General features: G+C 47.5%; 9 protein-coding genes across 9 annotated transcripts; 5 read left to right on the plus strand and 4 right to left on the minus strand.

Moving 5' to 3' along the window:
* Positions 1-3,219: 3,219 nt before the first annotated feature.
* Positions 3,220-3,483, minus strand: CTRU02_215512 (uncharacterized protein; the record flags this gene model as incomplete). Its single annotated transcript, XM_036723785.2, has 2 exons — positions 3,220-3,385; positions 3,434-3,483. 2 exons carry the CDS (start codon positions 3,481-3,483, stop codon positions 3,220-3,222), a joined length of 216 nt encoding a protein of 71 aa, XP_036584468.2.
* Positions 3,484-4,530: 1,047 nt separating this feature from the next.
* CTRU02_215513 (Tryptophan synthase) lies at positions 4,531-5,847 on the plus strand (the record flags this gene model as incomplete). The annotated part of the gene is made up of 2 exons (XM_036723784.1): positions 4,531-5,022; positions 5,071-5,847. The coding sequence occupies 2 exons, from the start codon at positions 4,531-4,533 to the stop codon at positions 5,845-5,847; spliced, it is 1,269 nt and encodes a 422-aa protein (XP_036584467.1).
* Positions 5,848-7,218: 1,371 nt separating this feature from the next.
* On the plus strand, positions 7,219-7,704 carry CTRU02_215514 (uncharacterized protein; the record flags this gene model as incomplete). The annotated part of the gene is made up of 1 exon (XM_036723782.1): positions 7,219-7,704. The coding sequence occupies one exon, from the start codon at positions 7,219-7,221 to the stop codon at positions 7,702-7,704; it is 486 nt and encodes a 161-aa protein (XP_036584465.1).
* CTRU02_215515 (uncharacterized protein) lies at positions 7,261-7,512 on the minus strand (the record flags this gene model as incomplete). The annotated part of the gene is made up of 1 exon (XM_036723783.1): positions 7,261-7,512. The coding sequence occupies one exon, from the start codon at positions 7,510-7,512 to the stop codon at positions 7,261-7,263; it is 252 nt and encodes an 83-aa protein (XP_036584466.1).
* Positions 7,705-9,505: 1,801 nt separating the features above from the next.
* Positions 9,506-9,884, plus strand: CTRU02_215516 (uncharacterized protein; the record flags this gene model as incomplete). The annotated part of the gene is made up of 2 exons (XM_036723781.1): positions 9,506-9,741; positions 9,872-9,884. The coding sequence occupies 2 exons, from the start codon at positions 9,506-9,508 to the stop codon at positions 9,882-9,884; spliced, it is 249 nt and encodes an 82-aa protein (XP_036584464.1).
* Positions 9,885-10,310: 426 nt separating this feature from the next.
* Positions 10,311-10,469, plus strand: CTRU02_215517 (uncharacterized protein; the record flags this gene model as incomplete). Its single annotated transcript, XM_036723780.1, has 1 exon — positions 10,311-10,469. The coding sequence occupies one exon, from the start codon at positions 10,311-10,313 to the stop codon at positions 10,467-10,469; it is 159 nt and encodes a 52-aa protein (XP_036584463.1).
* Positions 10,470-13,676: 3,207 nt separating this feature from the next.
* On the minus strand, positions 13,677-14,233 carry CTRU02_215518 (uncharacterized protein; the record flags this gene model as incomplete). The annotated part of the gene is made up of 2 exons (XM_036723779.1): positions 13,677-14,143; positions 14,200-14,233. The coding sequence occupies 2 exons, from the start codon at positions 14,231-14,233 to the stop codon at positions 13,677-13,679; spliced, it is 501 nt and encodes a 166-aa protein (XP_036584462.1).
* Positions 14,234-17,234: 3,001 nt separating this feature from the next.
* Positions 17,235-18,179, minus strand: CTRU02_215519 (ankyrin repeat protein; the record flags this gene model as incomplete). The annotated part of the gene is made up of 1 exon (XM_036723778.1): positions 17,235-18,179. One exon carries the CDS (start codon positions 18,177-18,179, stop codon positions 17,235-17,237), a length of 945 nt encoding a protein of 314 aa, XP_036584461.1.
* A 1,895-nt stretch (positions 18,180-20,074) lies between these two features.
* On the plus strand, positions 20,075-20,572 carry CTRU02_215520 (uncharacterized protein; the record flags this gene model as incomplete). Its single annotated transcript, XM_036723777.1, has 1 exon — positions 20,075-20,572. One exon carries the CDS (start codon positions 20,075-20,077, stop codon positions 20,570-20,572), a length of 498 nt encoding a protein of 165 aa, XP_036584460.1.
* Between the last annotated feature and the right edge of the window lie 4,185 nt (positions 20,573-24,757).

A 24,757-nucleotide genomic window follows, 5' to 3' on the forward strand; every position in this document is an offset into this window, starting at 1 on the left:
CTGATCTTCAAGCATCCAGAGTTACATAAGTTCAACCTAGCAGGGTTAGGAGGCTCGAAAAAAGATCCTATGAGCCGGATCTGGCTGCTCGACAGACAAAGCAGGACTATAAAATGAGTACACCCACCATTGTGCAACACCTTGCTAAAATAGCTTTTATCTTCAACAGAAATGTATGATTACGATTTCTTCCGCGATCTTTGTTTACATCCATTCTCATCCCAATCTCTACTTATGCTAGAAAATGCGTTGAGGGTTATTAAAAGTCGTTACCCGCAGTTTTCAATGTCCAATACGGGAACAGGAGGTTTCGAATTTCCGCAAAAAGACTGGTTTTCAGAATTTGAAGATTCTGAGCAACCCGCCGATCGTCGATGGACCGATTATATGAACATTGTAGCTACCTCTTTAAACACAACAAACGACGGACTATCGCTCCAACAACTGGCTGAGAACGGCCCTCTTGATGTCGGTGTTGTTACTGCTTACTTAGATCTCCTAGAGCTCTCTGCTCCGTCGTCATGCCAGTTCCATCGACCAATCATTTTCAGTACTGAAATAAATCTTGATGTTATTAAGGGAGGTGCCATAACAACATTCCTACCAATACAAATTGAGGACCTCTGGTTCGCGGCAGTTCTGTATCCAGACTGTATCCACCTCTACAATCCGGGCCAGAAATGCGACGCAGCGGATAAGATACAAAGGTGGCTCTCCGATTCATTTTCAAAACTAGTTGTCCATGGTTGTGGCTTTCCTGAACCGGTACGGGATCAAGATTCAGGAGTTCTAATGCTCCTTGCCATTCAAATACTTATAGATGGTAAGGCGCCTGTACGCCGAAGCGATGCGGCATACATCCGTAATCTTCGAAGCCAAATTTTGGTTAAACTTGCAACGGGAAGGCTAGATGCAAGTGACGAAGATGTCGAAAGACTACTGCAAATTCGTAACGAACAAGATGCTTGTTATTTCCGCGAAGCCTTCAAAACTCCCTCCCCGTGTCGTTCAGACTTTAGTTCTACAGCAGAAATAGGCCCAGTAGAGGTCGGCCAGGACTTGTCTGCTGCCAAGCCAAGCTTAAACCCTGGCGAGCTGGTCACAGGTTCAACAACGGTCCATGCGAAAAGTCTATCACCAATTGGTGATTTGTCCGGATCCTGGAAGAGAGCCGCAAAGGCTGCCATCCCCAATGTCTCAATCACAAGCAGGACTTCTAGACAGCTGGCCACTCTGCCAGCGAGCATGTCTCAGGAATGCCGAACCATTCTTGACCTCCTCAGCGAGGCAGTAGCCTTCTACAAGGGTTCTCGGCTAACAAGTAACTCTGAACTTGCAACCATATGGTCCTCAATCAGGAATGGTTCACAAAGCGAGTTCTACCGTCGATATAACGGTGTGTTATTCTACGAAAAAATGACACAACTAGATGATGAAAATCATAATCTCGATAAGACTTTATTTGATGCGAAAGATCGAAAAGAAATGAAAAGCTCGCTTAAAGATTTCAAGTTCTGGCACGACATTTGCCAGTTGGGTAATGTTCTGGACAAGGGATTAACCAAATTTACGTTGCTGTGTGTTTTGGCAAAGAAGTCCAACCTTCAAAAAACTACTGAACAGCAGAAATTTATTTCCAATTTACAGTCGCGGCTGAAGAATGACCAGGATCCTCTATTAGGGTATCTCAGAAAGGCAAACGGTATTTGTTGTTTATTAGTGGCAGACCAGGTGGACGATCGATTGCAGGCTACTAGCAACTTACTGATCGAAACGTATCACCTGAAGGCGGGCAGGGCGATGATGGAAAAAGAATTTGCTGCATACACAAGTTTAGCCCCTCGACCCAAGATAGCAATTCCCAGATTAAGGATACAACGTTCTTAGCACAAATAATGATCGCACAGCTTGCGACTTGATATTCAGAACATGTCAATGAAAACGATAAACGGATGAATGTTTAGCATGACGTGGATGTTTCTTCTTTTGGTTAGCTTCTGAAAGTTTGAAAGAAGCAAAAGTGTCTGCCGGAAAGTCATTTGATTTTCAGGGCCAAGGTTGGCTGTCGATGACACGAGATTGCGTACGGGCTTAGCAGGTGGTTAGTATGGAATATGTGATGGTGCGTCCTTTTCGTCTCGTGTCACACACGGATCGGTGAGATCCACATCCGGAAGTTAGGATCGGAAATTAGGTTCGGAGTCGGCGGTTTTAAAGTGGGACCAAGGATAGGGAGAACACGGGCGGTAAGATACTACAGTAACCAGTGCCCAGCCGGTGGACGACAGGGCCTATAAAGAAGGGCTCTCGATCCCACAAGGGGTTGAGGGGCCAAGTGATGAATGCAGTCACCATCGCAACCCCTACTTTCTGATCTCTTCACTCTGTGCCGTTAATACCCCTGACATCTCGCCATTACATGTTCTGCATATCAAGTCGTCCCGTTGCCTTGTACAACTTCATTGTTTTCCTTGTAACATCAATACGCGGACTTAGTTCTTTGGAGTATCGATGCACTTTGTGCTGGCGATTAGGTGGAAGAGAAAAATGCTCGACGATCTTTGTTCACATGCACATTGATCCAGGGCGGCCGTCACAACCTGGCGCAGGTCCTAGTAGAGGCTGGCGATCCCCGTCCGTAGTTGAGCCAGTATGTTGGCCTCTTTCCATGATAAGGAGTCACATAGTTGGCGTGCATGCTTTCTCGACGATGCAGCGTCACTGTTTTTGACAACTGCCTCACGTGGTGAATTAAAAGTGGCCGCAGTCGCTAGCTAGATTTGCTTGTTTAAGAGTAACTATTTCCGATACGGTACGAATATTGGGAAAGCTAGGGGACAAGAATCAAGAGACTCCTGTGCAACAAATAGATTCACACTAATTACAGCTCGTTTAACATTCTGATGTCTGCCTTCGTTATGTTCTATGCCCTCGTTGCCGAAATAGTGACGTGGTCCTGCCCCATTTTGTATAAGCCACCACTCCTCCGGCTCAACAAAGAGGGCAGCCGCAAATTTTGTGGTAATAGGCCTTCTCGCAAGATAGCTTTATCAGCGCACGCTTTCTGACCTATTGCTTGTTGCTGGATGAGTCCTTAATGGCAATGTCAAGCCCTGACCAAGTTACTTGATCCACATTCAAGAAGTCGCCGTAAAACTTTTTGTTAATGCCGCAATACAGCTTTCCGTCGTCGTTTCCGACAACTTTATCTACAAGCCATTAGCTCTTATCTTTTGTCTTGAAGTTTGTGGTTATACTAAGATCAATGCCATGTGCAGTGTGACGTCCCTCCCCAGGAGATATCTCACAGCTGCACGCATAATTTGCCCATGACGACGTAGAATTATCAGTCAAACAGGAGCCGCACGTGCTAGAGAACTGTCCACTGTAGGAATCAGAACCAGAAGCAATATGAATAGGTAGTGTGGCTCACTTGTCTTGCGCAGCGAGAGCACCATGATTATTAACAAGACAGTTTCGCATATCCAAAATCGACCAATGCCAGACGCCGGATGTTGTTCGGCAGTAAGCGGCCAACTTGTACTTCTCCTCCTTCTCGTTCGTCAGCACGCCCCAGTCGACACACGAAGACAAAAACCCTTGGGATCGGCTCGAAATGCCTCTTTCAGAGAAAGTGTGGGCAATGGCTCCACGCACAAGGGCGCCGCAGAACTCCAAGATAAGGAGCAGAGATGTGTTTGACTTTATTCTGGGAAAGAACATCATGTTGTTGGATCTTGTTTGTGGTGAAGAAGAAAATGATGAGGCTTCACTTTTTAAAGTTTTGTTTACCAATCTCCAGAAATGGCTTTTGCAACAGCTCACCCACCCATAATATCAAGTCGAAAGCAAAATGGAGACTTATGGCGCCACGACAAGCACTTCCAGGTGTACCTTAAACATCCGAAAAATCATAAAGCGGCGTTCCAGAGCATACTATCTTTTCCACTTGGAAACACACTTCAGTTCTCTTGATTTGCCCCACAAAAGCTCTGATTGAAGAGTTTAGCACTGTGTACTACGTATTGATGAGTAGGGAGAATGGCCCTGTTCACAGCCAAAATGAGTGTAATCAAGTACACCCTCAACTTAAAATACCACTCGCACTGTCATAAGCTACATTGACTCCACATTGTGTTTGCAAACAGGCAACCACAGCCAATGACAGACGTTTGAAACAAACATAACAGCAGGTTCTGGCTCTCCTAAACACTGCAAGCTTGTGCAAAAGAGGAACAGATTAATGCACCATACTTTAATTCTCGCTCTGGTTGTACATGCTGTAGAGTGTCTTATATCTTGTTTGACCTTACATCCAGTACAGTATCTTGCTGCCCAAAGTGTGATTCCTCGTGACGCATTCGCTGTCGACTACCGTTTTGATACTTGGCAACTGAAGTTGGAATGGCAAAGCCTGCATAGAGCGTTTTTCAAAAACAAATGGTAACATTCGGGGTTTTCCAGACTGCAGCGATTGTGCTAATAAAGTGAAACCAACAGGAGCCTATCTATGTTGGAAAGCCGGCAGCGATGGCTTGTTCTCCTCTTAAATGCCAATATGTGGCTCCAGATCGTTTCACCGGTGAGATAGATCTGGGAGCCACAACTGTGAACGGGAGTGATTCACGATCCAGGCGATTCGGGGACCATGGGGGTCAGTATGTTCCGGAGGGGCTTATAGCGCACCTGGAGAGGTTAGAGGTCGCGTTTTTCAAAGAAGTCAACGACCCAGCCTTTTGGGATGAGTATCGGTCCTATTATGACTACACCGGCCGACCTGGTCGAGTTTATCTTGCTGAACGGTTGACCGAGTATGTAGGCGGCGCGAATATATGGTTCATCCGGGAAGACTTGAACCACACAGGTTCTTACAAAATCAACAATGTTTTGGGCCAAGTTCTCCTTGCAAGAAGGATGGGCAAAAAGAAGATCATCACAGAGACTGGAGCTGGCCAGCACGGTGTGGCTGCGGCTGCAGTATGCGCTAAGTTTGGTTTAGAATGCGTTGTTTTTGTTGGTGCGGTAAGTGGCTCGCCTCTCATGTCGTTGGCTGAAAGCTAATATATCTAGAATGACGAGGCCAGACAACATTCTAACATACTCAAGATGTCGGCCCTTGGAGCTCGGATCGTAATCGTTAATGTAGGCACCAAAACAGTTCGTGATGCTATGACGGAGGCACTCCGCGCATTTTCCTCTGATGGAGACACGTCATTCTACCTGGCTGGCGCACCCACTGGCCCCTATCCCATTCCGCTGATGGTCCGAACATTTCAGTCGGTCATTGGAAAGGAAGCAAAAGAGGGAATCATAGAAAAGACAGGAAGACTTCCGGATGCGGTCGTTGCCTGTGTCGGTGCCGGTGCTAACGCCATTGGGGCATTTTACCCCTTCTTTGACAATACCACAGTGCGGCTAGTTGGTGTCGAGGCTGCAGGTCAAGGCATTCGCACGACTCAGCATAGCGCGACGTTGTCCAAAGGAAGCAAAGGCGTATTCCATGGCGCGATGTCCTATGTTTTGCAGGATGTCAATGGCCAGATTATGCCAAGCTACTCAGTCGCTGCTGGTTTGGACTACCCCGGCGTTGGCCCCGAGCTTAGCTTTTGGAAAGATATCGGAAGGGCCGAGTTTGTCCATGCCACAGATGAAGAAGCGTTACAAAGTTTTCATTTGACATGTCAGCTCGAAGGAATAATACCTGCGTTAGAGTGCGCTCATGCAATACACGGGGCCATGGTGTTGGCAGGATCTAGGAGATCTGGCGACGTTCTTGTTTGCATCAGTGGGATGGGAGACAAAGATTTACATTTGGTTGATTGTATGGCAAAACAAACAGCTACATAAATTTGAGAAATGTTCTGCCGTCTACTTCTTTAACCTATGTTCTCGGGCGTGGTAGGCCGGTATCGATTGTGATCAGATGGACGATTTTTTGTGCCTCTGTGGATCTTCTTGTAGCCTCTATGCTACGATGATATTTGAGCTGGCAGGTGAATTCCGTAACAGCTTCTCAAAATTCTTTGAGACGACCGTAGGACAAGACCTGGTCTGTATACTTGCAAGATTACTTGTCTAAATTTGAGACATTATGTTGCCATTATCCCTTGGTCTATCCGGCCAGCAGCCATGCGTTTGACAGCAGTTGAAGAATATGCTAATTCGGTACAAAATTTGACAGTAAACTGTCTCCCAAGCACAAATCAATCGGCTACATGTTCTTCTACATGTTCGTTCACTACAACGCTGTCGTTTTCGGCCGATTCATACAATGTTATAGTGCTATATGGTGAAAAAATCAAACTGGTGACAGAGGGGTACACACAGGGTACAGTATACATCGTGCTTACTGACATTATGTGGTAGACGAGTGACAACATTAGTAGACTCCGCCTCTAGCCTCTCCCCTCGGCAAAGATCTCAGAGACTTGAGAAGTTTACAGTTGATTATGATTGAGTTATCACTGGACAATTCTGGAAGACTACCCTCGAGCCACTATATTATGACTATTACTAAAGTTGAAATGAGAATTCTGATATGCTAAAGTGACGAGTAATAAATGTCGCTGGATGGAGACATGTTTTGCCCGACCATTGTATGTATAACTTGTAGAGAGAAAGAAACAGAAAGATTTCCCTTCTCTCTCCCACTTCGACTGAATCGATGTGTGAACGATACGTCGGAGCACATGATCTGTCGTCGCATAGCTCAGAGGCAAAGGAATCATGTACAATGACATCAAGACAGTGAGCTTTACTGTACTGTGTGTATTCGCGCCAGCCCAATCTAATGATTCTTGTCTTTGGCCTAGCTACCTCGTGGCCGTTTCCGCCCAATCCTTATTGAGCAGCGAGCGCGGGACATTCTCGGTGATATTGGAGCTATAGTGGTCAGTCTTGTCATGTTCTCTAAGAACCTCAGTGCTGCCCCCTTGAAGATCAAATACTAGCCATCTCTTTGTACAGTGTGTAATGGCAAGCCAGTCACTCCTTTTCCTCAGCGGAAGGAAATGCAGATTTGCCAGTGTCTGCTTGCTGTCCGTAGCAGCCTACTTCACTTTTTTGCTGGCGGGGTATTCCACATCCACTTTTGGAGATAGCCTTCTATTTAAACCAGCTGGTTCATTCCTCTTTTGCTCATAATTCAACAAGAAGCTAGCCGGTCTATATACCTTCGTCTTCACGTTTTAGTCTTGATCTTTCTTCTTCGAGTTTGCAATGGAGGTACGCTGCGGTGCGCTTGCGGAGGCGGGGTGGTCTTCACGCATCCTCGTAGTTGACGTTGTCTGTGTTGTCACCGGCGCCGATCGGACATTTTATGGCGTAGTTACGGAGAACCTGGACCTGGCGTCCTGGGACTGGCCCCGCGTGGATGGGCTCCAGTGGGTCTTCCATGACGGGAAAAGCATAAGACTCTGGCAAGAGTGCGTCCAGCGTCCCCATCTCATCAATGGCGCATGGGACTTCGACGTAGAATCCATCGTTGCATGCTACGAGACGGACAGCGGTCATCTCTACTATGGCGTGAAGTGGGCAGGGTATGAGTGCCCCACGTGGGAGACTGAAAATGACATCCGCTCATACAGTCACCTACTTTCCGGGCATGACCAGGTCTGCGAGTGCACGCCCAATACCGGTTTCTCGCCGGGAGCTACGTTAAGAGGGCTGCAATATGGCTCCTTTACCTATTGTGTGGACGTGTAAATGCAAGCAAGACGAGGTCCACAGCCGTCGCAAGCGAAAGGTATGAGCAAAACTCGAGGAATAGCATGCGGTACCAGCTAGGTCTAGCTTCACGTGTTTCTGAATTCAAGAGGGCCTGCTGGCAGCCACTGGTTACACTGGCCAAAGATTGATTGCAAGCTCCCTATAATTAAGAATGCCCTACGAGCGTACGTACATCCGTACTAGTAGATTCCAGTGAGGCGGCTTGGAAGAAGGACGCTATGACCATCCCGCTGGAGGCCGTAGAGCGCAATGGTCAGCGAGCACCAACCCACCACCAGTGGCCATACCACGCACTCAATTAGTGACCATTTGCGTGGGTTTTGTCCCAGGATTCTCCGATTGGGTCCTTCGACGGGGCTCTCCCTTCGTACCTTGCGGCGACTACTGTTAACGCATCCGATTTACCCCCGGAATTTCGTTCTGCGGTCAATCGCGACTAGAGTACAGTAGGTGTTCGAGATATAAGCAAGAAGCGAAGTGATTCCAGTCATTCCCGGGCAATGGGCACTGTACTCGTCAGGTCCATTATGGCCGGCGCGTGCCTCTCGCGGGGTATTCAACTCTGCCTTGTTTGCGCCCCTTTCTGCTGCGTCTCGGTTCGCTGCAATCAGAAGTCGCGATCACTCTTTCCAGCTATCGCAATCAAAAGTTTCCGGTCGAGCCATTGCGACGCTCCAAAACTACTTCAATTCCTTTCTTCTACAGCAACTACAAGACTTCAGTTTGTTTAACCTATTGCCGTGGAAAGACCAAGGGATACATCTGTGAAACACAAATGTCCCGCATTCAATCTGATCTCTTGTAGGCTTGCTATGCGGCCGTGACCTTGCGGGGTTCTTTGTTTATACCCCTGCTTTTTACACATGTTGTTATGTTCGCCAGGTTCACTCTCGCTTCATTCCGCCGCTACCTGTCCCACTAACCTATTGCTGTTAGAAAAAGACTAAACAGAATAATCGTGAAATTGAAGATGTCCCACATACAATCTGATTTCAGGGAGGCCGGGTAAATGCAGCCGTGACCTCGTACGGAGAATCGTCGATCCCGCCTTCTACACGTATTGTTATCTCACTGGGCTTCTGCCCACTGATGGGAAGTTTTGCTACTCCAAGGAGTTGTTCCGCGAGGCGTTGATTGGAAACTGAGAAGGTATTGTTGATAATTATCTTGGGATCCTGGTAGAGTCTAGCCGCATCTTCTATTGAGCTTTTATGGATGGAAAAGATATGACGCCCTTCGGGCGAGAGTCTGTCCATGTTGTCTGGAGCTTAGAAGCCAAATGAGAAAGTTTTCAATACCCGAGCACCCACATGAGGGAGCGGCATTTATTCGCCCCATTTTATACATAATCCCAGAATCAGATGGAGGTTGGCTGAAAGTGGATAGTAATACGTACTGTCCCATAGACTGCGGCCTGGCAACAGGTACATGCCCGTGAGTGGGACTAGCTAGTCAGTGGCTAGCCCAGACTTTTCCAGCCAACCAAATAGCCCTAACTAATTACTGGTACTTCTTTTTTCTATGATTACAGTACCATCGAAGACGTAACAGCAATCATCCGAGTTACAAAGCGCTACTCCACACCGCTGGCACCCAGACCTCGTCGTTCCCTATGGGTTCGTGAGTTTCCTGTGGTCTCGCCTAGGCTCTTTTGTGGACCACACAAGCGGTTGAATTCTTACAGTACGGTTATCCCTCGCATGTTGCTCCCAAGGAACAGAATCATTTCTTCGATCCGTCGCCCGTTGGGACCGGTCCTGTTGTCTCCCCTTGGACAATGGAGCTGGGTAGAAAGCGTCCTCCGCCTTTCAAATTGAGATCCCTTCTATCTACGCCGTTCAAATTGCGGTTGAATTTATCAATAGAAAGTGAGACAAGAAGGTTCTTCCGGGCCTCGTCGTCAAACACCTCCCGAGCGGCACGACTGTCGCCGGCTTCATATTATCTTTTCAGTGCCCCGTTAGACGGTTGCGAAGGGCTCCTTCCCCGGGGCCGTCCTGAAAGATACGCCAGGTGAGTAATTAGAGAGCTAGATGAAAAGGCAACGCTGTCATCTTCACAGCTCGGCGAGCCTATGTAACTTTTTCACGCATTTGTCGACCATGCCTTATCATGCATGCCATGCTGAGGTACCAGTGTACAGACCTACCCCTTGACATCACCATTTGCACAGTGCCTCCGATGTGGTGTCTTTTACGCGTACCCATGTCGATTTCGATTCCGGTGATCGTTCCGATCTCGGCATCGAAATTTCTTCTTCCACTTGAGCGCCTGCACCAACATACGGTCAGGTACAACAAGCGGACGACGAAGGAGGGAGGAAGACTGCATTAGGTACATCTGAGCTCATCCCTGCCGTTACTGATCCTGAACAACAGTATCCTAGAAAACTCCTAGATGTGAATCTGTTGATAGATATGACTTTGGTCGATCTCCGTCCGACAATTTTTGATAAGGCGTGCTAATGAGCTATGCAGTATAAAGCCTTCTGTCTTTGGTTCTGCCACGGAGCCATAAGTCAGACTCTGCAGAATCAGAAGAGATGACAACTAGTCATTCCACTCCAATTCATCCAGAGCCAAATGTGGCCGTTTGTCCATTCGGTGATGTTAAGTCTGCTGCTTCACGTCCCGGCCCACTGCAACATCCGATCTAGCAGTGGCCAGGTTGCCCACCCCAAACCGGTTGCTGGGCTGGAACATATGCAAAACGGCCCAGGTAATGGAAAGCTGACCCCGTGAGTTGTGCCCAGAGACGAGCAGCCAGCCACAGCAAGGATCAGAATTCGACGCGCATTCGGGATGCTAAAGGGAGTTAATTCCGAACGATTGCCTTCAAGGAAGCAGGCCCTCATTGGGTTCGTAGTTTCGGCAACGAAAGTAACGGCCAACTCTTGCTCCAGGACAGCGCTTCACTCTGCGGAAGCTTTCTACAAACTGGACGTAAGGAGGGACCTACAGTACCCTGGCTTGCGTCCGGCTCCAAAAAACATATGTGACGTACTTAGAGGGGGATAGGTTTGTGCAACCTGGTCAGGGTATAAACATCTATTTGGGTAGTTAAGTACAAGGCGGCAGCAAGCTGATGGCTTGCACAATTAGGAAGGGACTGGCTTTCCCCTCAAACTTTAAGACCCCGTACCCAGAAAGGGCCTATCGGGCTTTTCTTCTCTTTGTTTGGCAAACGAATTACGTATTTCGGGTTTCGGATAACCAATATATTGTTTGAAAACCGGTGGGCGAGACACAGACTATAGCCACCTTACGCACCTGACAAACACGACGAGGGGGCTGTTAAATGCTGCTACACGAGGTGTGTTTGTCTGCTGAGTCTGCGAGATGTAGCGCAGTGTTGCGATCAAGCCAGTGCCTGCCATCAGAACAAGGACCAGCACTAGTCTACTCACCCACAAAAGCTTAGTGAACGCCGACTGGAGGGGGTTTGTGCACAACACTGGGAAGATGACCACATCTGCGGCAATGGCTGTAATCCCGGTGTAAATGTCACCGCATTGGTTGGGGAACTTGAGGTAGACAACCTTGACAAGATAGATGCGCCGAACGAATCAAACCCTGCGCCCAACTCTGGCTTGCACAACCGGTCCATGACGCCTGCCCCATCTCCTTCGCTCATGCTGTGAAAGTGTTTGCAAATAAATAGTCCTCGGTTCATCCTCATTAGTTCCGATATTGAGTAAACTTATCTGAAGGACATCATCCGGACTATACCTTGAGCCGTCCCCGTGCGCAACTGGTATTGAAAATGTCGATCTCGACGAAATCCGCTTCAGGCTCCATGTCAAGATTTACCCTGCTGAGCTTACCCATAGAGCTGGTGATGGATATCATCAAGCTTTGTAAAAAAAGCAATACGAAGGACCTTATCAATTTTTCTCTTGTGCACAGTCGTCTTCGGCATGTATGCATTCCGTATATCTTTAAGGAGACACGACTGCGGATGACAAAAGACAAGCTTGATAAGTTTCTAAAAGCTTTTATTGATAACAAGTTGATTCTTTCATCAATCCGGTACGTCTTATGAGTTTCTAGCACGCGTAGGTTGCCGCGCTAACATCCGTCTCAGCTACCTGCAAATTAATATCCTCAAGCAAAATGATCCAGCCGCTAACGAGCCTTCAAACACAGCTTGGCTATTACATTTTGCCGAGGCTCTTGCGGGGATGAAGCAATTGAAAGAGGTTTCCTTACGTTTTATACTGCGCAAAACATGCCAGTTCGACCCGTTCAGCTCTGTCATGTGCGAAATACCCTCGTGTTCTGCGACGACTTTCTTGTACCAAGGTCAAGCGACATTCTCATCGATTCCAATTATGTTTCCCAATCTACGAATTTTGGGCATTCGAATTTCGCAGTCTCCAAGATCAACACCGGGGTTGGAGCAGTTGGCTTCTCTCCGTGACTTGCGATCGCTCGAAATAACAAATCATAATTGGACTCTGCTGGATATACAAGAGGTCGTTGAAATCTTCCCCAACATTGAACACCTCTCTATCAAGGGTCACCTTCAGGGAGTTAGAATATCAGCAAGTACTGTTATCTATGGCAACATGGCTTCTTAACTAACTTTCACAAAGCGGCTGATCACTGAATTCCAAAAGCTTTGTGACCTCAAGAAACTTGCGGTCACTGTCGAACAGGATGTTGCATGGCCGCCACTGCCGCCATCTCTGTTAAACGACGACGATTTCAACGAGCACGAGCAGCAGGTTGAGAACCATCCTCTGAACGAGGACAAAGATGAGAATGCGAAACAGCTCTTTCGGCTGTGTCCAGCACTTGAACGGGTATTTCTCGAGCCCCACTGGTACTGCTTGGCCCAGAAATCTGAGGCGACGTACAAGATCACGAAAAGGCATATTGAAAGACACGAGTGCACATGGCAGGACTGGCCAAGGCTGGCTGAGGTGGTGAAATAAACCAAGTGACCCAAAGCCAGGCTACGCCGACTCGAGAGCTGAGACGAGAATCACCAGTGGTTTGGTTTAGAGAAGACGGATATTCGTAGCATAATAAAAAGACGATCTGGGTGGATTGAGCGGCGAGAACTGAAAACGTCAAGATGTATTTTGTACGCTGGCGACGGACTGCTGTTTCTTACTTTCTTCTGTATAAAAACAAGCAACTAGTTTGTTCATCTTTCATCGGCCGAAATGTGGGAGTGGCCGAGAGGTTGTTGCAGTGGCTGTTTTGTTGGGCTTGGAACTAAGTAGAACCCAGAAACGCGGGTGGCCATCGAAGCAAATGTGAATAGCTTCATGCTGCAACGACTGTTTTTATAGTATTTGCAAGCTACAGAGGTACAGTACATTTACCAAGGCGGGTGGAAAACCACCCGGCTGATCACCATGTTCATCCGGACTCATGGAGTTTCAATTCACCCATCCCCCCACCCCTTCGTCAGCCTTTTATTGAACAATGGCAAAATGGCTCGGATAAGAAGCCCTGACCGGTTTATATCACGGCCGTTGATCTGTTAGGAAAGAAGTCTGAGTCCGGTAAAAGGTTTGAACGGGGAGTTGGCCAGTCTGCAGCACCTGCATGGCAGACACAACGTGTGGCTCATCATTCAAACGAAGGCTATGGGAGTCCAGCAGATGGACCAATACAAGGTGTTAGCACACAGAAGGCCATTGGAGACTCCGGGATTCCAGTTCATTTTGCCCCTAGAGAGGTCACCAATTGGGCACCTCCGGAGCCTGAGTACCTTATAATGAAACGATGAGCAAATACTGCATTAAATATCGATAGCTGTTTGTAAGTGACAGCTGAGCATCAGATATGATGCCTGTGATTGGGATAATGTCTGATGTCTTCAGGGGCAATTATCTGAAGTTGCCACCTACAACGAGACAGAGCGATTCGGCATTCCGTTACAATACTAACTTGTAATTCCTGGATTCTGACTATACGTTTTCGTCTAGTACCCGCTCATTTCTCAGGAACTATCTCGTCAATCAAGTTTTCATGAGTCTCCTTTATATTTTTCCGTATCAATACTGCTATAACCAGTGTTGCCGAGAATGAGAATCCGGATAAGAGACCAAGAACAATGGAGTACTGCCAAGAATGTCCGGCTACAAACCAAAGCGCAAGTCCCAGTACTAGTTGTATTATCATACAGTCGAAAAAAAAGACCGGTGTCCAAACTAGTGCTAAGCACATCCGGGTAGGCTTGTGGTTCTCTTGGAACGTAAGCGAAAGCATAATTGCAGTCGTCGCGGTGAATGCTGCAGTGACCGCCGAGCTGACGATCAGGCACGTTGATAAACTATGTAAAATTGACGGAATGGCCGGCGACTTGTCGAGCAGCATGACTATAGCAGCGCACCCGGAGACCGCAGACGCGACGGTAAACGTCGGATATAGTCTCTTTAAACGGGCAAATGTGACAATGTCTACATGGCTCGTGTTAGCATTGATTGATCTGATAATGCTAGAAAGAGACTTCTACCCTGTGATGGCACAACCATCTTGCATTCCATCATGGGGGCTAGATATCAATTGTTTGATAGAGATGCACCCTTCTACTGTAGGCCAAAGACGTTTTATGAGCAGCATTCGTGACTGAACATAGGCTTTATACAGACGGCATCTGATGTACTACAAGTTAACAGAAGCCGTTTTTGACTTTGCTAGCCAAAAGGCCAATTCAGGCTTTCGAGACCGCATGTACTACAGTTTGCACGACGCGGCTAAATGTTCAATCTCGATCAGTGCGTCAAATTACCCTTGCGCTGTTCCTTGTATCAGCAGGTGTGGCGGGTGTGGCGCGGTGGTTTGGGCGAAGCCGAAACCGCGATCGGATGGTGCTTCGAAGGGGTTTTATTTCACCACACATGCTGCATCCGAAGCAAACGGGTTGCACGGGGGACACTGACGTGAGAAAACCATCCATTGACATTGGACAAGGCAGCGAGGCAGAGCACGAAGTATAACACACGACTATCCACTAAATTGCCACGATCGGTCAACACATCAGCGTATCTGCGGGTGAGGCGGACCTGCCCAATTAGAGTCAGTTCCACACGATACCCATCAAAGTAGTCACTTGTGCGTATTACTACAGGTGGATCCGAAATTGGTTTCCGATATTGCTCTTCTGGCGGTTCCAACCAAGAGACAATAATGGTCCTGCTTGCTGACACGCTACCTGCGGACGTCTCCACAATACTTTCCAGAGAGAAAGAGATACCGATAGTAGCAGCTATTATGAGCACTTGGCCCATTGTTTGCAGAGTAAAGAGCTGATTATGGATTACACAGGAGTATTAACATTTTTCCAACAAGTACGTTGCATGGGTCGTTCTGTACTTTCTAAGCAAGTGGATACCAAAATATCTGGGAAAACAATGTTTTTCAAGTGCAAAGCATGAAACCAATTTCGAATGCGACTGTAGCAACAGCTCCATACTGGGGCAGACTCAATCCGTTGGAGAAGCCACATTTGGCCGTGCTGAACCACTTGACAAAGTAAAGCCACTTTTGCGTCCCACCACAACTGCGAGCTTATTGAGAGTCGGATTAGGATGCTATAGAGCGAAACAGACGCTGTTACCGTAAATTGGCGTGGGTAGAGATCTCTCGCCGATGCGAAGCGGAAGCTTGGAACGGCTGATGTGCCTCAAACTGCAAGAGGGGTCGTAGGAAATCAGCAGCAAACCCACAGTTTACTACGCCCGGCGGCGGAGCCGAAAGGGAAACTATAGCTGACTACATGTAAATTCCCGAATTTACGTCCTCGTCTCCTTGAAACCCGTGCTATCTCCGCTTGTCGCTTGCTCTCCTTGACTGACGTTTCCGTTGGATTTCCACGGTTTAGTTACAATTGTTAGCGAGCCATATTGAAGCCTATTTTCCAAGTGTTCAACCTCCTATCTACTATACGGCAGCTGAAGTCTTGCGGGGTATTTGATCTACAAGCTTTTACGCGGTTAAGGTAGGGTTGTGTTTACTGAGTGGAGGAGAAGGAAGGATTGATGCCATTTCTGGCCCTCATCAAATTGGGTCAAGTAGGCCCGTAGCCAACGCAAGCCGTATCGTTGTCCGAGCCGACTCCATATTTGGCTCCCATTGTCGTTATCCACCGTCTCTGCCGCCTGTTCACCACCACATCGATGAGATGGTGCTGCCATGATTCGATGCAAAAATGTGTTCAGCCTCGCCATTCTGTGCTCGCGTTGTCGCTTCGTAGAGCTGGCGCATATGTTTGATTGGTGTGGTGATAAAAGTGGACCCACAGTTACCAGTCGGTTACTGTGGGCTATATGGCCATCACGACAATTGGCAAAGCTGCGTTGACTTTTCTAGAAATCCCGCCAAGCTACTGTAGCAGTTGCCTTTGGAACATGAACTCAATATGGCGCGAGCTAGTTCCCAAATGCGGTGTTTCTTGAAGTTCGCAGCTTGAATGGCGGAGCTAAAACCGGATCAAACATGAATTCATGACATCGGGATTCTTACAGTTACTGTACTGTACCAGGCTTAGGCACAGTGACAAGCTCTATTTATCGTGATCTCACGCGTACAATACCATCATTGTTTACAACTTTGGTCCAACACGCTCAATAGCCATTTTGGGCTCTTCAATAGAAAATTCACTTGAGATGTCCAAGTATACATACAGTATTTGCTAGCCACTACTGTACTGTCACCCATTTTGTAGCATAGAAGAGGTCTCGGGCATATAAGTAAGGCGTCGTTTTTACAGCCCCCATACATACTTTAGTTTATTTATACGATACAACAAGATACAGTTTGGAGCAAATCGATCTTCCGCTTTTAGCAAAGACATTCAATCATTATAATGTGGTGATGACCTGAGGCTACATGAGTATACTTGATAAGACGGAAGAAGATCCAGATTTGGCTGCATAGTAAGCTGTAATCCGGTCTTTACTCTGATTATCATGATTATCATGTACTCACAAGTATTGAAAATTGCTCCGCTCAGATGCTTAGCCGAGGCTCCACTACGACAGTGCGAGCGGGTCAGCAGGCTACTTTGCTCGACTTGCTTATGCAGCCACTTCGCATTTTGATTATCAGACACCGCTTTTACGGCCCAACTAGTTGAGGTACTGGCTGGCGTAACTATAGGGCAGATCAGGGGATAATGATGCCGGCGCATCCTTAACACCTTTCAATTATCACTGTAGCCAACTTGGGTAACAGCGCTAAACCCAACGATAAGGTTGTGCAAAAAGGCAACCACAGGCAATAACAGACTGTTGAAATAGACTTAGGAGCAGATTGTAGCTCTTCTAACCATTCAAAACTTGTACACAAGAAGAGATATTGAAACTGAGTGTACTGTACTGTAATGTAACTCCAGAGGCCTCGCTCAATCAGACCTAATTGTGTAGCTACCCGTGCTTTGCTTTTCCTATCTTGAACGTCTCGCCACCGACCCGGGTCCAAGTTGCTCTTCAATATCTGCTCAAGCGAATTCCTTACTTAAGGCTCAGCAGCTTACCAATTTGTCGTCTTTCAACTGACTATTTCTCTCGCAACGACTATTTCAAAATCACAGTTTTGCTTGCACATAACACATGTTATGAAAGCCATACCGGAATCACACGGATCTTGGCTTACAATAATTTTAGCCTTCTGTATCGGGTTTTGTTTCCTGCATTGCTGACTGAACAAGTTTTCCGATGGGTAATTAGTAGCTTCCACGATAGGTAGGTGATGCTCAACAAAGAATGCAACCAGTTGAGCCTCGGCGTGGCATGCGTTATAAGTCCCAATCATCATGTTCCCATCTCGGGGGTGAAACGGGAAAGGCAGACCAATCTTCCTGGCAAGATTCAGAGCCTGAGCTGTCCAGTAGTTGGCATCAAGCTTTTCATAGTGTCCACTTCTCGGGCAGTGTCCTGAGCCAGACCATCCGCTTGCGGCATGAATCATGTCGAAAGGCTCATCTCGATCTAGGAAAGCGACTGTTTGGTGTTCATGCTTGATTTCAACCCCAACAATTGGAAGTACCAAAGAAGCTGTCCACAGATTACGACATTTATAGATACGGGCTGCGTAGTAGCTTTTCAAGCTTTTCACCAGTGAGTTTCCGCTGGATGGGACGGCTCCGAGTAGTCCACGAATAATCCTCCGGGCCCTCTTTTTCTCAGAGGGCTTCTCTATGTAGTTGAGATGGCGTTCTTCCCTCTCCTCGTCGTTTCTGTCGCATTCTTCTGCCAGATCAACAGCTTGTCTTCCCTCTTTGTCTGTCTTGGTGGGGTTTGCTTTCGATTCTAAGAGAATTTTCGTGACTTCAACATGGCCCCAAAGTGCAGCTTCCATAAGAGGCGTACGGCCAAGCATGTCTCGTGCGTTGACATCGGCGTTTTCGTGTAGCAGCTCCAGTACCCTCTCCTTTTCGCCTCTTACAACAGCGAGAGAAAATTCGGTGCTGCCTTTTGCACACTTAATTGCCATCTCAGGAACAGAGATGAAGCATGACGTATGCTCGCGTTTCCTACCCTGGCATTTGGTCTAGTTTAGCGCATTCATCGAGAAATGTGCGGCTCGTTTAGAACGGGATATATATCCAAAAGAGGAAAACACACCTCTTCAAGCCCAATGGATGTGAGCTTCTGACAAATTTTCTGGATCTCATTTTCTTCCATATAGTCGGGTTTTGATAGCATGCCAACCGTCTGGAAGCACTTACAGTGCGACCGATCAGTCGGTCTTAACGGGAAAGGCCTGATTTCCCAATTATAATCACGAACTCTGTTGTCGTCCTCGAACGGAAAGAGGAGTCTGTATGTTATTGGAGAAGATAGATGTTCATAATTCTCCAAACATGGAGCCACTGCTTGCTGAATGCTCGCATTATTTAATCCGGTGCGAACATGTCCCAATTTGAGAGTTTTCTGTTGATCCTTGCTCGCGTTAGTCAAGAAGCTTATGGTGTGCCTATGTTGCTTCCAACAATAGGGGCATTCAGCAATTGCTTCTTTCTCGTCCCACCGTATGACTCTTGCAACTGCAGATGACATGGCTTCTTAACATCACAGGCGTATATCTTTTTCGTATGATTTCCAGTGATATATGGGTTCTTCGCAATTGATTAAATCTGATTAGCGGAAGAAACATAAGTTGCTATTGAAGTAGTACGAGCGGACATAGCTCGCAATATATAATGGCGCCAACCGCCTCATACGATGACGTCGACGGCACTATCAATACCATTTAATCGGTATTACATAACGCGATAATAATACCCAAACCATGTGATTCCTCGGTCTCCCTGTATAGCCCTTCGTCTTAACCGCAAAAGGCAAGTCAAAGACCCCTCTTCTGATGCTACTAGAGCATAGCATCCTACCCGTGTAGACGAAGAGAGTTACTGAGCAAACTCAGATTCCTCTATGCACAGGTATCTGTAGGCGGCTGTGATGACGTCTTAGACCAGACCAATTCATCGACATATGCGGCATCCATAGTGCAAACGACGAAAACGGCCAAAGCAGTGGAGAGGAGAGTTTTCTGTTGTACCAAATGAACAGCGCAACGCACCCTGGAGCTCCAACAAACGGATACATGCAGATGTAACCCGTTATTTTGCATGGACGGGAAAGCTGGAACCTTTTGCTTCGTGTCGCAGTTCGTTGTTCTTCCCCTCTTGTAACAACACCCCGCCGACCCAAGAACCCTGCTGACCCAAGATTGCGGGGCTTTAGTCTCCGAGTAGGCAGCAAAGTAAAATTCTTCAAAATCGGAAACATAAGGGAGGAAACAAGATCGGGCAGATTAAGCTCAAACGGTTATATGACTTTCAACCGTGTAGCCTTATGGTAGTCAACGGCAGAACGGCAAAATAGGGCAAGAGCTCTCATTTGAAGCTGTAAAAGCGCTGAGAATATCAACAGGTCTCTGGCAACGTCTCTCACATGTTAACTGTGCGGGGCAACATTGCAACTAGAAAGGCTCTTTAATTCATGACGATGGTGCCAGACACCGAGGTAGAGCGCCAGCTACAAGTACCTGCCTACGCGCACACACATAAGTCGGTGGTTGTTACGTGTGTAAGCTTTTCTTTTACGCTCAAAATGAATGCAAACAGCGTCACTTACAGCATCGTTGACTCAACAGAGTCGGTGTTGCGTCTCCTCTACACGATACAGACTCTCCCGAGTGATGCGCGATCCCTCTTTCTAGACCTGGAAGGAGTAAGCCTGTCTCGCCATGGTAGCATCTCACTCATGACGATCTTTATACCGTTAAAGAAGCATGTATATCTTGTTGATGTCCATGCACTTCAATCTTCAGCTTTCTGAACTGCCACGGACGATGGAACGACTCTTAAAACCATTCTCGAATCACCGATGATCACCAAGGTTTTCTATGATGTCCGCAACGACTCTGACGCCTTGTTTTATCACTTTGCAGTCAATCTCTGCGGGATTGAAGATGTACAACTAATGGAAAATGCGGCCCGGCCTGGGCGACGGCGTTTCCTCATCGGATTGGAAAAGTGCATAGATATCTATGCACCCCTTTCATACTCTGAAAAGCTCCGCTGGAAGGCGGTGAAGGAAGCAGGACTCAAGCTCTACCACCCTAAGCATGGTGGTTCGTACGAAGTTTTCAATATCCGGCCGATCCAGATGCCTATCAAAGATTACTGCATCAATGATGTCCAATACCTGCCACAACTTAGAGAGAGATTTTGGGAACGCCTGAGCAACGGTTGGCGCGAGAAGGTGAAGGTTGAGACTCAGAAGCGCGTTTTGGAATCCCAGAGCAAATCGTATGAGCCCCAGGGGGACAAGAAGAAATTTGACCCGTGGGATTGCGACTCGAAGATGAGTTTTTACATTTAAGTAATCTCAAATTTACCACAATGTGACTGCAGTTCAACTTTCTTATCCTCGCATTCACCACCGGTTTTCTAGGCTGCTGATGATATATGCATCAAAATCACCCATGCTGGACGTAGCCTCAACTCTAGGGGCACTTACAGATATCGATGATTGGGTATACAGTGATGATGACACTCATCTTTCGTACTGTGTGGGGCAGTTAAAGAAGGACGGTGTGTTGTATTAAGAGGAAGATGGTTATGCTCTTAACTATATGTCAAAGTGTTGTTGAACGGGGAAATTGGGCAAGTTGATCTTATCTTGCAGCTGTTTCAGCACCTTCAAAGGATACTTGCCTCTTGTGCCGCCGCCGTCAAGGCAGAGCACTCGAACTGTTGCTGTATCGGGCTTTAGTTGAAAACGCATCCGCCATTCTTTCCTGCCCAAAAACCATGGCCTGGAGAGGGGGAGTTTGACAATATGCAATAGCAAAGGCAAATCTAGCGGGCACACAGAGGTCGCCATCAATCTACCGAAACCTTCATATTTCGTAGGTTTGTTTCATGCCATCATGCCAGAATCCTATCCTTAGCCTGAGCGTCCACGCAGAAGCAGGAAGTATTTATAAAGGAGACGGGATGGCTATGGAAAATTGAATAGTAGAGGTCAGTTCTTTGTCTTTGACACACTCAAGCTGAACTTCCTTTCGTCGATTTACTTGTCTCTCACCGAGTTTGGAACACGAACCAACTCTAAAATGGTTAGTAGCTTCAGCGGCGAGCAACTTGCGGGAGTTTTAGGCGGCATGGGCGGTTGGGGCAGCTTGCGCGGCTTGGGTAATATAGGGCATGACTTTGGAGACGACGGTGATCATCGCCCCAATGGAGGCTTCGGGCATTTTGCGGTAGGTTGCTTTGGCACAGACAAGGCTGTTGACCATGACAGCCGCCGTCATGTCAGTTTTCCTGGCGGCTTTACTGGTCCAGGTAAGAACACTACAAGTCCAGGCCAAAAGCAAGCACATTAAGAATTGCCATAATGACCAAGACATCTTTTCGCCTCGAGATAATGCTCTTCTTCCAGACCTGCGACATGTGCCGGCTCCCATGATTCAAGCAGTTACGCCTTTTCCGTCATTCCCGAGAATTGCGGAAGAAGAGAAGCGAAAGCGATGGGAATTCATTTGCGACCTATCTCCAAGGCTCATCACTGTTCCTACAATTGAGGAAATGTGTTTTCTCAACGAGAAAGCCAGAAACGACGAAGAGCGAGATGGGAAAGAGAGAGACTTCCAACTAATTAAAGCTGACCTTTTGGGCAAGGTGGGTGGGAAAACACCGCTGGGGTCGTTCTCCATGTCTATAAACTTGACTAAAGGGTTTCCCACGACATGGTCCCGTGATGACGGCTTCTTGCCGCCTTCACACGAAGATACTTTGTACCAGTGGGTGTCGTTGTCGGGGAAAACAAACGTTCAAACAAATTTTCACAGAACACGGCTTGAACTTTCAACAGAAGAAAACTGGATCAAACGCAACCTATTTCTCGACCGCATCGATATCAGTCTGTTCACACGTCACAGCCATCTACCGGGCATCGTGGGTGATGAGTGCGTCGCTTGTAGGCTCGGCGGATTGGACCTTGCCTTCACAGACTGCGACGTAAAGTTGAGTAAGAAGTGGCGCGGTTTTGGGCGCAAGGGTGCTAAGACCGATTTGTATGGTAGCTGTGATTTGAAAATGGAGGATTCTGGCAAGGTAGGCCTTAAGCACACGGAGAAATCCGGTATAGGTAACGTCGAAGTGGCTGGAGAGTATAGATGGACGAGGCCGAGCGAGGACGCCAAATGGGGGCCGCAGGCGAAACCAGGTTCCTGGTTTTCTGCAGCCATTAGATTCATTTTTCACTAAACGAGTTAGGATGTATCTTATGGTGCAATATCATCAATTTGGCTTTTTAAATAAGCCCTGCAGCCGAACCCAGCACCACTATATTCCAGCGAATTTTTGCTACTCTCACAGGATTCCCAGCTTTGACACGGAAAACTGTTACAGGGGACTCTTGCGAAAGCTCAATTGACGAGAGAGGACCTGAAAACTAAGATAGTCTAAATAGCTCCAGAACTCGGACTGTTGAGCATTCCCTTTCCGAGACAAGTAGTCAAATTTGCATTTTTGTTTTTGGCCCATTTCACTGAGAACCCTGATTGTGCATCCCCAAGGGACGCGCTCGATTCATCTGCCAGTCTGCTAAGTTGTTGGCTGTGAGGCAGTATTGCAGCGCATTGGATACAAACCAGAAATAGAGTATGTTGTGAACACACTAACAATACAGATGAGTCACTCAGCGCCTGCAAGACTTCAGCGGGATCGACTCTGCTCTTACAAGCTCTCGTTCAACCGTTTGCATGACCTCAAATAGGCTCACGAGCCGGATAATATAGTTGTTTTCCTTCATCTGCGCAAATAAACAAGAAAACAACGAGATGATTGAACCCTGGTTAGGCCATTCGATATATTTCAGCTGGCTGAATTGTTCGTCTATAAACCTGTCGACGACGCCACTCACAGAGGCCATGAGTCTCAAGAAGTTGTCATCTTCAGCAAAGCTCTCTGGGGCTGTCTTGGACAAGGGGATTTTGACATCTCTTGAAGAAGGCCGCTGACGGTGCTGAACATGTCGATGCGCCCGAAAGTGGTGCGTACCAGGTTCATCAACTTCACGTCGTGTTTTTCAGACGTTTCAAGACGAACTTCCCAATACCGGGGATCAAGTCTCACTTGCCACAAGTCATTTTGAGGCTCGTCGAGTGAGGCTCTCGTCAGGATACACAGATAATCTACGTCGACGATGTGCTCAGACTCAGAGCACCTCAGCCGGAAAGATCTACCCAAGAATGACCAGTCTCCATTGTCCTTGTTGTGGATGCTCGACAAGAAAGAGTCCAAATCCAAGGCAAGCTAGTTTCAACCTCCTCCACCAAGCCCTAAACGCATTGGACTAGGATTTCGTATGTGTGCGTCTGAGCCATCCCGACAGCTGGATGTCGGTAATGCAGAGCGCGGCGCGGCCCAATGGGACGAAGTGACTGTCAAGTGTGCGAAATGTCGTCGGGTGACGCTTCGCAGGTACCTCGAAAAATGGTGGAAGTTTATCGCCCTAGACAAGGTCCTCGAGGTGAAGCATCGGAGACCGAAACTGTTGCGGAGAAGGTCGTTGGCCCCTAAAGCTTTTCAGATAGGCACATATGTGCGCACTGGGGATTTTGTGAAGTTTGTCTTTGGTCTTGCGATTGCTCGGAAGGCTTCAACATTGATTTTTTGTATTTCGTCCCAATGCTCCATAATTTTGACTGCTCGGGTTTTAACACCCGTCCAAAACTGGTCGGCATCCATCGAAAGTTGGTGCTTCGGGTTATTCCAGCTCTCGTGTACATATCCCTCCCAGTTGGGTACATAGCATGCGCATAGCGGAGGAAAGCTCTGGTACCACCCTACCCTCAAATCTTTTGGTGCTTTTAAATTCACCGAGCGAGGTGGCTGACAAGTCGATGCCTACTTGCTAGCATGAGTTGTACACGCGTTCAATATCACCTCGACACGGCTCTCGTAGCTTCCTTTGAGCAGTTTCGATCCATTTTTTCCAGAATCTGCCAGTCAACTCAAGTGGTGTTCAAACTTTCGCATTCACGCAACTTTTCCCGGACATGCTGGCGATTCGGACTCTTCAATAATCCCGTGATGAAGTGGTGACGGTTGCTGGGACATATTGTTTGAACATTGCGCGAAATTCATCAAAGTATGCCGTCGCAGAGCATCCCCAACTGTTGATTGACCCATTTGGTACAAACTTGCGTCGGTCATTTTTGCTCGTGGTGACAGTTCGAATTGGCTAACAAGTTGAGAGGCAAAAACTGCCGCACAGGATAATATACTAATGTCGTGGCCCCTTCGTATGCTTTTGCAGGAGAGGCTGCAGGCTCGCTTGGCTAATTAACCCATGTGGTGGGCAGGGGGTGGCGATCTGGACGACCAGACTTACCATCAACCACTAGCCATCAGCGGGGCAGAGGCGCAAGTCTGTCGATGAAAAGCCATATCCTGGAGCGTCAGGTACTCGGGTGCCAGATAGGCTTGGCTTCGTAGTGGGCAAGGACCCCATTGGTGCTCGTACGCCCCTTTATTCCTTCTTTCCCCTTCGGATGCA

This window comes from Colletotrichum truncatum (assembly GCF_014235925.2).
Source record: "Colletotrichum truncatum strain CMES1059 chromosome Unknown Contig_0016, whole genome shotgun sequence".
Lineage (NCBI taxonomy): Eukaryota > Fungi > Ascomycota > Sordariomycetes > Glomerellales > Glomerellaceae > Colletotrichum > Colletotrichum truncatum.